At 41.8% G+C, this 15,540-nt stretch overlaps 2 protein-coding genes across 2 annotated transcripts; one reads left to right on the top strand and one right to left on the bottom strand.

Annotated features, from left to right (window-relative positions):
- On the top strand, positions 581–1,940 carry LOC109846688. The gene has a single exon (XM_020415933.1). It carries the CDS (start codon positions 672–674, stop codon positions 1,938–1,940), a length of 1,269 nt encoding a protein of 422 aa, XP_020271522.1. The 5' UTR covers positions 581–671.
- On the bottom strand, positions 2,247–6,623 carry LOC109846687. The gene is made up of 4 exons (XM_020415932.1): positions 6,438–6,623; positions 4,334–4,529; positions 2,475–2,881; positions 2,247–2,396 (listed from the first exon to the last, which is right to left on the bottom strand). The coding sequence occupies exons 1-4, from the start codon at positions 6,621–6,623 to the stop codon at positions 2,247–2,249; spliced, it is 939 nt and encodes a 312-aa protein (XP_020271521.1).

The following is a 15,540-nucleotide window of genomic DNA, read 5'->3' as shown; positions in this document are numbered from 1 at the left end:
GTTTATGCTTAGTGGTCAGGATGGGAGCAAATAATGGCAAGTTTGGCTTTCTTGTGTGTCGCATGTACATTCGCGTACGCGCGCGGAGCGACGTCGGACTCTGGAGCGCCCGATATTTTGTTTCTGGAATAGAAAATTGATACATAGGCGCTCACTGTTACGTTCAGATAACCAGAACTTTTCCAAGTTCCTAATGCAGGGAGCAGGATATAAGAGCAAGTGCAGCAAGCTCCCAGTTGGGAGTCCTAGTCAGCATGCTCTCAAGAGCTCTCAAGCTTTTTAAAATAAAAAATTAATAAATTATACCTTGGGAGGCACTCCTTCTTTTATGGAGCTCCAACAAGCTCCTAGTTAGGAGCTCCAACAATATCAAAAAAACCCCTCTTCTATTTTAATATTTCACCCATTACTTTTAATTATATTTAAACCTCTTGTATTTTATTTCTAACCGTTGCACACGGTCTTCGAGGCAACCCACGGTCTTCGAGGGAGCGCACACGGTCTTCGAGGTAACCCGCGGCTTTTGAGGTAACGCACACGGTCTTCGAGGTAACCCGCGGTCTTCGAGATTGGGCACGAAGTTCGAGGTATCGCAAACTTTGACCGTCAACCGACTGATTCCTATAAAATTCGACGGCTTCTCTCCTCAACCCATCATCTCCCAGAATAAAATGTCTAGCTCATCTAGCTCTAGCGATGATGAAATGATGAAGAAGTTCTTTCTTATGGGAGCTGTTGTCGTTGAGGAAGAAGAACAAGAGAAATCTTCAACTTCAGTTCAACACAAACGACGTATCGTGCTCAATCGAAACCGACTGGAAGGCCACAATCGGTTATTCCAAGATTATTTTGCTGACGCACCAACCTATCCTCTTTATTATTTTCGTCAAAGGTTCAGAATGAGGCGTTCGTTATTCCTTCGAATCCACGACGCAGTCGTCGAACATGACAAGTACTTCGTCCAAAAGAGGAATGGTGCTGGACAGTTAGGACTATCTAGTCTTCAAAAGATTACTGCAGCTATGCGGATGCTCGCATATGGAGCATCCGCTGACGCCGTTGACGACTACGTTCGGATCGGTAAAAGTACGTCGCTTGAGAGCGTGAAGAGGTTCGTTCGATCGATTATCAACATCTTTGGAGAGGAATACCTTCATGCACCGACTAATGAAGACGTTGCACGCCTGCTCGAGGAAGGCTCACAACGAGGTTTTCCTGGTATGCTTGGGAGCATCGACTGCATGCACTGGACATGGAAGAACTGTCCAACTGCCTGGCAAGGTATGTATACTGGACATTTTCATGAACCCACAATTATTTTGGAGGCCGTAGCTAGCAAAGATCTTTGGATATGGCATGCCTTCTTTGGACTGCCGGGGTCTCACAATGACCTTAATGTTCTACATCGTTCACCGGTTTTCGCACAACTTGCGGAGGGAAGAGCTTCACCGTGCAACTATACTGTCAATGGCCACGAGTATAATATGGGATACTATCTCGCCGACGGGATTTACCCAGAGTGGTCCACATTAGTGAAGACTATTCCAGCACCACGAGGAAATAAGCATAAATACTTTGCTCAACAACAAGAGAGCGCAAGAAAAGATGTTGAGCGAGCTTTTGGCGTGTTGCAAGCTCGATTTGCGATTGTTCGTGGACCAGGACGTTTCTGGCAACCTTGTGTGCTGAAAGATATCATGACAGCTTGTATCATAATGCATAACATGATCGTTGAAGATGAACGTGATTGTCAATTGGACAACAACTTCGACTTTACTGATTCGGTACCAGTCGTTGAACCTTCTCATGTGCAGACGGTGCCTCTAACTGAGTTCATCCAAAATCATCATCGGATCAGGAACACGCAAACACACAAATCACTAAAAAATGATTTGATCGAGCATCTGTGGCAGCTCAAGGGATCCATCGCCGAGGATTAAGGTTCTTTATGTCTAATGTAATTTCAGAAAAGGAGTTCAAGTTATTGTACTACGCCAATTTCATTTTTAATAAAGTAGTTATTTTCATTCAATGCCAAATTTTTCAACTTCAAGTACAATCATAAATCTAATATAAGATAATATTTGATAATTAGGAAGAACTAATGAGGATGCGATGCGAGTACAATATATGATAATTAGGAAGAACCCTTGGACATCCACCTCTCCAATATCTCTGCCTGACGCATTTCAAAGTATTGTCGTTGAACTGAATTGAGTGTTGAGAGATCCATCTTCATGATATCGTCATCTTGTTTCTTTCGGCTGTGATCGAATCTTATTGTAATTTTCCATTTGTTGGCTCCACTTTTGGTGATGACGCAACTCAACCCAGCAATGGTCAAACACGAATGGCTTACCATAAAGGGATTGGTATAATTCTTTTACTTCTGCAGTCTACACAAGAGTTAAATTTAGAATAATCAAACATATAAGTTAAATATTTACATAAAAACATATAAGTTAAATATTTACCTGGTCAATAATTCCCGTACCAGATCTTTGTCTTCCTTCAATCTGAGCAACGCACCCACAAAATTTGTTGACGGACAATTGAATCGTTGACCAACGATGCATCATTTGGTTTGGCGTGCGACTCGTTGGATCGACAGAGTATTGGATAAAGTAGTTGTTAGCTCTGTGCCAAAACTTATCTTTGTGTTGCCCCGTACCTTGGATGGCGTCTTGGCTCGTGTTCAGCCAAGCAGACACAAGAAGCTTATCCTCGTGGACAGTCCAATTTTCGGACCGCGTGTAAGCCTTCTTCTTCTTTGTGGTCGGTGTTTCTTGGGATGACACTTGTTGTGTTGCGGATTGCGAGAACTCGATGGGATGACCTTCTTCTCCGACTTCTGTATAGAACGGCGAGTATAAGGTCGATCCTTCACCGGTAAGGAGATGCGAATAATAGTTTTGTGAGGGATCCATAAGATTTGTAATTTGATAGGGATATATTGAGTTTTTTTTATGAGAGAGTTGTGTGAAATATTTTGAGTAGTGAGATGTGAATTTATAGATGTTTTTTACAACAGTAATTTTTTCAACAGCTTGAATTTTCACAACGTTAATATTTCCACAACGTCAATATTCCCAACGGTAATATTTTCCACAACGTCAATATTCACAACGTCAATATTCCACAACGTTCGATTATCAACAAGAAAAAATTACTGCAGCTCAAATCTTCAACCGCAGCCCCAATTCTTCGACAAAATCAAACAGCCCTCTTCCCCAAATCAAAGATCGCAATCCATTTAAAAAAAAAATTCACAAAATCCTTCTTCTCCTTCGACAACCCCAGCTCCAATTCTTCGACAGACCCAAAAGCACTCATCCCCAAATCTTCGACAGACCAAACCCCAACTCTTCTCCCTTCGCCACCATCGTCTCCGACCCAACCCCAGCTGGCCATCGCAGTCTCCGAACGCCACCGCCACCGCAAAAGCCCTCATCCCCAAACGACGACAGACCCAAAAGCCCTCATCCCCAAATCAACGACGAAAGACCCCGATTTCTGATTTTGGAGGGGGGTTTTTGTAAATCCTCCCCCAGTTGGGAGCTCCCAAGCGCTCCACAAATTTGTGGAGCGCTTGGGAGCTCGTTGGGAGTGCTTCGGAGGCTGTTGGAGGGGGTTCAATCTGGGAGCTTGGCCACGTCGGAGCTGAGAGCGGAGATGGGAGCTCGCTGCCCATGCTCTAACGTGGTTTCTCGCCGCGCGCGGCGGCATATGACCCACTCTAATTTGGCGTTTGTCAGTTTTCTGTCGAGCTACGTTACACCCAGGGGGGTTATTCATTGGTGTATTTTAGGGCAAATTGGGTTAAATTGTTCTAATGAGATACTTTTATCCAATGAGATAATTTGAGTGGGATAAAATGGGGTAAATTGGGATAATGAGATAAATTCGAATAATGGGGCAATTGGGATACTACATCAATCAGCTCAATATTAATAATATAATAATAATAATAATATCCTCAAAAGTGTATCATCATCATCATCATCATCATCAAGAAAACACAAGCTCCCTCCTTGTTCACCAACTCACATCCCTTCCTCATTCTACTCGTTCACTCATTTTCTACAAATCCAATTTCCTACCAAACTCCCTTTCCTTCACCCCCATCACAATGATGCATTCCAGTCACTATTATTTTCGGCACAACAACAAAAGAAAAATCTAAGGCAATTAAAAGATCACAATGAAGCCTTCTCCTATAATTCTCATAGCCACGAATCTTAATTTGAACATGATATATCAACCAATATTTCCCCAAATAAAACCAATTAATCCACACAAAAATCAACATAAAAGGATCAAACATGTTTTATACCTGCCCAGTGGAAGCGGCGGAAGATGGGGGAGAGCGAGGCAGAGGTGATGGGAGGAGCAGGGATAGTGGGGGGAGGCTCGGGTGGTCGGAGGTCGCGAGCTTGTGGCAGTGGATGGAGGAGGCGATGGCCTCGGTGGGGGTCAGCGAGTCTGGCCGAGGGAGTGAGGTGGCAGGCCGAGCTCAGGCGGTGAAGGGGCTTCGGTGAAGAGGAGCAGGGGTTCAGCGTCTGAGGTGGAGCTCGGCGGGCTATGGGGAGAGGAGGATGAGGCCGAGGCGGAGAGAGGAGCGCAGCGAGGAGGAGATGGAAGTGGGGCAATTATGTTCCCATCTTGTTCTAGCAAAAAAAATTGGGTAATTTTGAGGGTGGGGGTGAGGAGTGCTTATATAGTAGGGGTAAATTTGGGGGAAGTGGGGGTAGTTGTTCCCCATTTATCCCAACAAACTAATAACATCATACAATTCAATTCAAATCCAAATACCCCAATGAATAACACCAAATATTGTTGTTCCCAAAATTATCCCAATATCCTAAAAATTACACCAATGAATAACCCCCCAGAGAAAATACTCTATCAGAACATTCCTTTGAATGGTCTATACCATTCATGGCGATTAAATGGCTAGCTAGGTTGGAAATTGCATTTACTCTATCTACAATGTATCCTATCCCATAGAATTTAGATATGACTATGAGGACAATAGGTGTGAGCTGACCTCTCTTCTTGTAAAAAGAGCTACTCACTCACAAAAATAAGACCCCACACCCATCCGATGTGACAAGTAGGTGAGTCTAAACACTATTGACATTAATTGATAGCTCATTTTGCAAAATAAGTAGTCAGCTCATATACATTTTTTACCCTTTAGATATTTAGAACTCCGTATCTATTAGTGTATACGAAACAATTGGTTAATATGATATTTTTCGCAGGAAATTAAATAACTTAAATTTATTTTTTTATCTTTATGTTGGTAGAAGATATATTTATGAATTTAAAAATCTAATTTTGTGTTAGTTCTAGAAGCAAGTGGATTTACGTATTTGTTGCAAAAAAAAACTTTATTTTTCACAATAAATCAAATTGTTGTGCATCAGCTATTATAAAACGAGCTACATTTTATGATTTCGTTCAACTAATTTGGTGACGTGGCACTAATTTTAATTTCTAAATTTATAAGATGACTTACATCGTTGTTGCAATCAAATTGACTACATGAAACGTTGCAAGTTTTTCTACAAAATAAAAACTCGATTACTCACCAAACAATAAATAAAAACAATTGTCTACAGTATTCACTTCAACCCTTATCTTATTTCAACCAAACGATCCGTAGTATCGATCGTTTGATAGCAGCTTCTTCGGGATGTAGGCTGTCAGCAGTTTTTCTTCCGTCGTGTATTAAAATATATATGTATGCATATATGCTTCTTAGTTAGTTCTTCCCTGCTTGATCAGTGTGCCTTTTATCCCCGTAATTATACGAATATTATCGGTACATAGTTTTCGTTGCCAGGATAGACTCGAGTCATAATTCGAGCTTGTTTCTGGATTTGGATCCTCTTCACTACAAAAAAGTAGTGGAGAGATCACTACTTTTAATCTCAATCGTTGATTATCTAGTAGGTGATTATGATACAATCTAAATCTAACACTCATCATACTCATGTGTATTGCCATCATTCCTAATTTGCATTTAAAAAAAAAATCACAACCACCAACTAGATAATCAATAGTTGTGATTATATAACGGTCCATCCACTGACTTTTAGACAGGGGTGATGATCCGAATCCATTGTTTCTTACTTTACTCGCCAACGCTAACGCAAGCGCAGTGGTTTTAACGCAAAAGTCCAAAACATCTTCTATAATCCCTGCTATCCTTCATGGGCAAGGAACCAAGCAACGAGCCCAAGTGGGCCTCCGTTCACCTCCCCCCGACCACTCCGCAAACAGACAGCGCCCCCTCTTATCAATACAGCGCGGCCCCACCAAACCGCCAGATCCATCCTCCCACCCCCGCCCAATCCTTGCCCCCACGCAAACCCCCAAACGTTCTTCCCTCGCCTCTTCCTGATTTAAACCCCCCACCACCCTTCCCAAACCCCCTTCCTCATGGCCTCCTCCCGGCCCACCACCGACATGTCTTTGCCGCCAACGGCCTCCACCGCGCCCACCGGCAACGGGCGAGCCCTTCGCCCGCTCCTTCGAGCACTTGCTCCACCAGCTCGACCAGGACCTCGCTCCTCCCTCCGCCGCCGCCGAAGCCAAGAAACCAGGACGACGCTCATCCTCCGCCCGCTTGTAGATCGCGTCGTTGTACCCATACGATCGTACTACCGCAGCAGAATTTCCGCCTCCGCCAAGCTAAACGTCCTCCCGATGTTCTCCCGGACGTGGACGTCCCTCGGCGGAGAATCTTCTTCCTTCGGGAAGGCGGGCTGCGGCGCCCCTCCGTCGCGTTCCACTCCTGTACTCAATCCGGCCGCTCCAGCTCGATTCCCACTCGACAAGATCATTCGGCCGGCTCCCGCCCGCCACGGGATCTCTACCAGCCTCTCCCCGACCAGCTCGCCTCGCATCGACGGCGTGCAGGGAACAACATCCGTCTCGAGAAGGAGATATCCGAGGCAGAAGCGGACTGTTCAAGAGACGGTGAGGCGAATGCGAGGAGTGGAGCTGACGGGCGCTATAAACGGAGGAGGGAGGAGGAGATGGAAAGAATGGGGCCCGCGAAATGGAGGGAGAAGGAGTGAGGTGATGGTGACGTTCTGAGAGGCAGATCGACTGTAGGCTGGAAACTTTGAGAGGTGGAACTGTGATCGAGATCTGCAGCCGACGCAGGCCGGTGCATTTTCTGTTACGGCGCGGAGCTGACAGTTGATCGGCTTCGATGAGTTTGGGAAAAAGAAAGGACGCGGAGCAGAGGGCGGGAAGTGGGAGTCGAGTTACGTAAGCGGTTTCTGCGGGTAAATTTTTACGAAAACCCCCCTTTAAGTCTGCGCTACTTTAAAACACCCGGAAAAGTTTGGAAATGTGACTCGATCATCGAAATTACTTTTATACTTTTCTGAATCTATTTTCGGTTCGGAGATGTCTGAAATCTTTTTGGAGGTTAAACGATATTTCCAAACTTTTCCGGCAAGAACAAACCAAAAAGCATACATTTGGGGTTTTTGTGAAAATTTACCCTCTTTGCTGTACTAAATGGAGTTTGTGCTTCCAGAGGGGTCTAAGTTATAAGTATCTAGATATATTATATTATATAGTTTTAGGGGACAGTTTAATTTCAGGCTTGTTCGAGTGTCTGTATGGGTAAAATTTTGGTGATGTGTTGACCAAGTGTTCAATTCATGATGTGCAAGTTAAATCATAGACATACGTTGTGTTATGGACGGTTGTGATTGAGGCAGTGAGTAAAGAGTAGAGCGGTTTAACTTAATAATTATATATACACTTATTATATAGTTTATGGGAAAAGTGATTTTGGGGTGTTCAGCTATGTCTCGAGTGTTTGGCTAAAGTGTTAAACTAATGGGCAAGTTGAATCGCAGCAATCTACTGTGATATGGACGGTTGAGATACAGAAATGCGCAGGGTGATATATGTAGAGGTTATTTTTGTCTTTTTAATAGACGGTTGTATTAATCATGATAGTAGCATAGTTAAGAATTAATCTTTTTACCTAACTGAAAATTCTTCTGTGGTGCACGAGTATTAGCATAAAACCTTCTTTAGAAGTGAACATCTTGTATTGAATATCTGTTTATCTATATTCTACATTATTAATTTATATGTTAAGAAAAGTCTCTTTTTGGTTTATATGTTAAGAAAAGGCTTAATATGTTGCTTGGTAAAGCTAATTCTATTGCTCACACTAAAATCTTCCATTATTACTAGTAGCTCATAATTAATCTCTTAAACATCATAGACTTGATATGATTTGTTTCTCAGAACATACCGTCGCGCGCCTATGCGGAAGCGTGCTCGCTCACCGAACAAGTCGTAAGCACGAGAGAAGAATAACCAATCACACACGAACACAATCCAAAACTGAAATACGACAGATCAATCATAATATCAAAGATATATGTGGTTCGGCAATTTGCCTACGTCCACGGGGAGAGGATGGGAAGATTCTACTAAATCAATGAGAATACAAAGGATTACAATCTCACAAAACTCACAAACTAACCCTCAACCAAAGCTCTCAACTTGCTCACAATACTAACCCTCAACCAAAGCTCTCAACTTGCTCACAATATCTCCCTCTCACAATGCTCAAAAGTCTCTCTAATCCACAATATCTCCCTCTCACAATGCTCAAAAGTCTCTCTAATCTCTGATTACAACTCTCCTCTTTTTTATAATCATAATCTCTTCTAAGGCGTTCCATATATATAGAAAACCTAAAATCAAAACAGACTAGGAGTTCTAAAACAAAAAACAAAACAAATTAGGAATCCTAATAACCTGTTACCAAAACAGATTAAGAATTATGTTACCAAAATAGATTAGGAATCCTAATAACATGTTACCAAAACAGATTAGGAATCTGCTATCCAACACATACATGGGACTGATCTTCTTGAGATGAGGCATATACTATATACACATGTTTGCTTGTTTACGGTTCAAAGAAGATGCTGATAAAAATATTCGATAACTGGAGCTGGTAGAGGAAATGGACCTTGATTACTCCATTAGCTCAGCAAATCCTATTTACGGCCTTTTTCTCTTTTTTTAATTCAATTTGGATTGGTTCAGATGTTGGATTTTGGAAGTTTAATACAAAAATTGTGTTCACGGTTAAATCACCCCACCGTTCCATCAACAACAATTCTTTTGAACCATCTCTCTATCAAATATATGGCCCGATTCCGCTCAAGGTGAAAATTTTCATGTTTCGCTTACTGCCGATAATCTGATCAAGAGAAATTGGCCTGATAAATCTATTTGTGTCTTAATTAATAATGATCATGCATCCAATGACCACATCTTTCTCCACTGTTCTTACGCTCTTAGTTTTGTGATCCTATTCTCATCCATTATTGTTCCAATTCGCTTCCATCATCTACTTCAGCACTTTGGACTTTTGACACCAAGAACATTCTCTCGCATCTTATTAATCAATGAGATTGGGTTGCCCTTACATGCAAATCAACTACATTTGGAATGGACTTAATGTTCGTCTTTCTTATTTTTACCTTTTAAATTCTTCAAAATATGGACAAAGCACGAAAAAAATCCTTCCCACAGTTTCAACTATATGGCAAAAGCACATTGAGGGGCATAATAAGTTTTCAGTTAATGCAAAACTCAAATAGTTGAAGGAGGCTTTTAAAGACCTCAACAAGAGTCCATTCTCCAATATTAGCATACAGGTTCAAAAAGCTAAACTTGCTTTAGAGGATATTCAGAAGAAATTGCAGGAAGATCCTATAAATTCCAACTATATCAGTCAGGAAAAAAAAAATCTTATCTCTTAATATAATAAGTTGTTGGCATGTGAGATGTTCTTCTATCATCAGAAAGCAAGAATAGCATGGAGACTTCAAGGAGATAGATCCACTAGCCTCTTCCACTCTGTTGTTAAAACAAATAGACATCATAATAGAGTTACAGTTCTCTACAACAATCTGGGTGTCAGAATCACAAAAAATGGATGATATTGTGAATGAATTAATATCTTTCTATAAGAACCTCATGGGGACTGCTATAGCAACTGATAAACCTGATATCAATATCATTAAGGATGGCCCTTGACTAGATGCAATTCGAGCTAGGAATCTATCAGCTCCAATCTCTAAAGAGGAAATTAGAAAAGCAGTTTTCTCAATTCATGACAACAAAGCTCCAGGTCCAGATGGTTTTATTGCCTCTTTTTATAAAACTTCATGGTCAATAATTGTTGATGAAGTTACACAAGCCATTGAAGACTTTTTCAAGACAGGAAAACTTTTGGGTGCAATCAACTCTACTTCCATATCACTCATTCCAAAGGTAAATTGTCCCAAAAATCATTCTGATTTCAGGCCTATATCCTGCTGTAATTGCCTCTACAAATTTATCTCCAAAATCATTGCAAGCAGAATTCAAACTGTCATGGGATATCTTATAAGTGAGGCTCAAAGTGCATTTGTTAAAGGGAGGCAAATTACTAATAATATCATGCTAGCTCATGAACTCATAAAGAACTATGGAAGGAAGCATATATCTCCAAGAATCATGTTGAATATTGATATAAGGAAGGCATTTGATACAACCAGTTAGAGTTTTATTGAGGAGATGTTATCTGGCCTGGGCTTTCCTAGCAGCATGATTAAATGGATCATAATCTGTATAACCTCTCCGAAATACTCCATCTCTCTAAATGGCTCTCTCCATGGATATTTTAAAGGTGAAAGGGGTTTAAGGCAAGTAGATCTCTTGTCTCCATAATTGTTTATTCTTGGCATGGAATATCTCTCTAGAAGTCTCAACCAGTTGAAGCAAGATAGAAAATTCAAATTTCACCCTAAGTGTGGAAAATTTAAGATCAGTCATTTGATCTTTGCAGATGACCTTCTCCAATTCAGCAATGGGGATCCATATTCAGTTCAGAGGCTATATCAATGTATCTCAAACTTTAGTACAACCTCTGGTTTAGAAGGTAATCCAAATAAATATTCTATTTTTTATTTGGGGGGGGGGGCGGGAAGAACTCATCATGACCAGCTGGCTTCTCTGAAGGTACATTTCCAATAAAATACTTCGGGGTTCCTCTAATAAGCAAGAGACTATCATATGTTCATTGCAGTCCATTGTTCACAAAAATAACTAGCCAATTCCAAGCCTGGTCAAAAAACATAAACCTATCTTATGCTGGTAGGTTACAAATTATTAAAAGTGTCATACTTGGAATTCAAATTTTCTGGACTTCTAGCTATGTTCTCCCAATAAGAGTCCTCTAGAAGATTGATGAGTTGAGTCAAAATTTTCTGTGGGGGAAAAATGATCATATCTACAAAACACCACTAGTATCTTGGGATAAAATATGTCTTGGAAAGAAGTTTGGTGGATTAGGGATTTTTTCAACAGCAATTTGGAACAATGCATCTGCCTTAAGAACTCTTTGGTATATTCATACAAACAAAGAGTCTTTGTGGATCAAATGTGTAACAACCGTGAATTTTGATACGTATTTAAATAAATTTTTCTCGTATTTAAAATATTATATTATATTTTATTAATACTTTTCCTAATTTCTGAAATTTTATGAGTTTTCAAAATAAATAAATAATAAAATATATAGTCTTGTATTTTTAATTCTGCTAAATATTAATTTACGGTTTAATAATTTTTATATATAATCTTTTGATGATTAATATTATTAATGACCTTGTTATTATTGATGTAAACTTGAGTATAGTAAAATAGTATATAAATATTAATAAAAGATTTTTGGTTGATTATTAATTATTAATATAATTCAGATATTATATGAATTTTCGAATTTATTTTCCCTCTCTTAATTTCCTCTAATTTGAATTTTTTCTCATTTGAATTGAATTCCTACCAATTTTTCCCCAATCAATTCAATCATTCCCCATAATACACATCTCGCTTTTTACGCCGCATATATCTCTCAGGCATCATTTCTCTCTCTCCCCTTTCCATAAAATAAACTTTCTTTTTCTTTCACCGTACACCCCCCATCTTTCAACAGTTCACTCAAAGAAGAAAAACTCAAATTTTCTTTCTTCTTCTCGCCCTCGCAAACAATGTTCAAGGCCTGTCATAAAGGGCAAAATCTAATTTACCGCCCGGGACACCGGTGTATCCAAAACCAAGAGCCTGTTGAGATCCCTGGCTTTCCTGTCACTCGCTCCAAAAGCATTAGTTCTAAACACCGTGACCCGAGGAAGCAAAAAATGCAACTCCCCTGAAAGAAACGTATTTATCTGACGATGCACAACGTTATACTAGGGAGTCATGTCAACACACGAGTAAGCCGTTGTTCTGTCATCTAAACGATGCAGTTGTTACTATCAGGCTGTGGGCTATGGAACAAGTCTCGCTAAGAGATATACCCGCAGAAACAGAATCTTACTGCCCGTGCCTCACCGAACTAATCGAGGCAGTATTATCAGCGTGTAGCCTGCCCCCAAGACCGAGCTCCGCAGAGGGTTCTCGCGGTATTGTGCAGAGGCGATCTCCAATGGAAAGGATAAGTTCGTAATCTAAAGTGCCCTCCGTAAGAAAGATCCGGTCGTCAACGGCGTGACGAACACCCCAGAGTTTACCATCAATATTGGTTGATAAGAGGGAAAATCAATTCGACCTTCTAGCTCTGCACCCGCTTTATCGCATCGTCTAAACCCCGTTTGCCGATCAGGGCGACCACTAGACGCAGGGACTACACAAGAATGCCCAAGAGAGGGTTATCCTCGGATGCATGAAGTATCGCTATGCTAACTCTGTAGCTCGCTTCTGACAATAACGGTATCGTAGCAGGGCAATCCCGCGAGGTGATTATGATTAACACGCGAGGAAGCAACTAAAATGGTTGAGGAATGCTCTAACCAAGCCAGAAAGGAGGCATTCAAATTTGAAATGGAAATGACTATGCACGGCGGATGAGCCGGAAGAACATGACCTAACAAAGTCGCACTTTATCAAATCAAATTGGCGAATCCCAGCCGTCGAACAACTGCTTACCAAGCAGGGTAGCGCATGCAGATTGTGGTATGAACGTCTCGACGACTGAGAACCTCCGCTTGAACCCAAAAACATTGGCGCGCATGGTCCTGCAAAGATGACAATGTCTGCCGGCCGTTGTGGCCGTGCTTATTCCTCTTTGCAAATCGTCTGAGACCCGACACGAGCCTGGAGGATAAAAAATGAAAGATCTCCGAGAAGCCAAAATGACGCTCTAATGTCTTGATCGAGGAGGTGAAAAGCGACTGCGCATTCCATGTCCCTATCCAGAGAATGGGATCCATCCCCGTATCCGGCGAAGTTCAACCTGATTAACTTCACGTCGTCTTGACGGCGGAAGGCGGTTCACGCACTCAAACATCTGATCTACTTCAAGTCCCACTTAGTTATGATTCCCGGCCAATGAAGCCTTTGATGCCGTTCGTCATTTCGCTTTTGCCACCTTTGCGGCGCTGAGCCTTCGATTAGGTTACCGCCCGCTCTCAAGCCCGGCAAGTCATTAACAAACTGGGACGATTATGGAGAACTCATTCCTTGGTAACTTCTTTCGAGGACCGACGACGAGCGTATCCATCAGCCGACACTTTTCGATGAGCAAACTAAGAAAGATGACGAGACAGTCGACGACTTCGTCAAACGCTTCCGGAAATAAAGCGGCCAATGAAACTGCCTAGATCTCATCACGGAGCGATTCATCCTTCAGGACATGTCATTAAACAACCTATCTATTCAAGATTATTTAGAAGTTATAGGAGTCGTACCGTCTAACACTTGGAAAGACTTTAAGCAGTGCCGCCGGTGAACAAGCGAACGCCTTCTCCGAAGCGAAGAAGCGCGAGAGGCAGTCCAACCGCACGCGCCCAATCCTGCCGAACTCCGAACTTTGCCTCCGTGCTAAGGGCATAGGCACCGTGCAGCCTGCTGTTGGTACTAATGAAACGTTTCACAACAGCAATCCCGAAGGCATAGCAAAAGACTTCGGACCCGAGGAACTCCAAAAAAGGAGCTATTCCTTCAAGGACGAGGCACGTTCCAGCCATCTGTCGAATCTTCCTTGCAAAAACACAACAAAGATTAAGCTTCCACACCATCACAAATCAGCGCGAGAAGGCTGATAACATTTGGCATCCAAAGTATTGTGCGTACCAACAGGAGCGATCTCCATCCCACCAAGCGAATTGCTTCGCTCTCAAAGAATAGCCATTCAAACCTTGCGTTGAAGCCGGGCGTATATAATCGCTCAATTAAGTTCGAATTGAAGACTGCCGACAAGTATAAGAGTATAAACTGCTCCTTCTCACACTTCCAAAGAGTATATGAGTATAAACTACTTCGTCGGTCATCCAAACTAAAGTAACAATGTTACAACCGATTGCGCAAAGCGATAGCTGCGCGGCTGGATGATTTATGTAATGGGAAGTTCCTGGAGAATCTTATATTCTTAAGGATTAAACGCCGAACATGCCCACTCGAGGATGAACGTACTCCCGTTTACACCCAGTTTTTGCAAAGGAAAGCTAGGCCGGTGGATAATTCATGTAACGGAACTTCCCGGAAACGAATGTTAAATGTAATATTCTTAGGGATAACCCGATCAATTATGAACAAAGTTGATAAACCACTAAACTGCCTACTGATGACTTCCGAATACTCTTTTGCCTGAGCATGAGATTCGCATCACGTTCATGTTAGCATCAATCTGTTTCCTCACAAAACTCTCATTGGTGCTTAAAGCGACTCACAGTCTCCCACCACAAAAATCCCCCACGATCAGACTAATGATGGTGCGGACACCAAAATTCTTTCTTAATCCATTCAAACTCCCGCTATGTTCGCTGCACTCAACACTTTCATGCGTTAAGGAGTGCCAGCATATAATGCTTAGAATTTCTGATCTGTCAAATCCTTGACGAAAAATGTCAAACCCGCTTCGTGCTAAGTCGATTAATCACTTAACACAAGCAACCTACTGAAGTGATTTGATACAAGTCAACACCTCCCACTATGGTCGCCCAGTTGTTTGTGCCCGTCGAAAATTGATGCTATTCAATTGTGGTATTCATTACAACTTCAGATCGTGTTTTACAAATTTGAAAAACAAAAAAAAAAAATATCTTTTTATAAGAACTTTTACACAATTGAAAAACAAAAGTTTTACAGACTCCATCAAACACAAATCGCAGAGACGTTTATCACCCGCGCTCTGATGCTGACCGACGTGGTGATTCTTTGCATGTGCCAGGACCGCCAAGGCCTGCCCAAACGCCCCGAAACATCAACCGGGTTTTATCCGCTACGCGTCATTAACCGAAGAAATACGGGACCCCACAGATCCTAACTTGAATTAGAATCCCTGGATCTCATTCCCGAGGTTGACTGGATAAATTCTGCACATGCCTTACAGCCTTCGCTTTCACCGAGGCAAGTTTTCTGCGTTTGAAGCGCTGAGATCCGACAAAGCGAAATCCTATGACGGCTTCTAACCTCATTCTCCCTCTCTTCCCTCGG

Source organism: Asparagus officinalis, chromosome 7 (genome assembly GCF_001876935.1).
Source record: "Asparagus officinalis chromosome 7, Aspof.V1, whole genome shotgun sequence".
NCBI classification, from domain to species: domain Eukaryota; kingdom Viridiplantae; phylum Streptophyta; class Magnoliopsida; order Asparagales; family Asparagaceae; genus Asparagus; species Asparagus officinalis.
The sequence above is the reverse complement of the archived record's forward strand: the minus strand, read 5'-3'. Positions and strand labels throughout refer to the sequence as shown.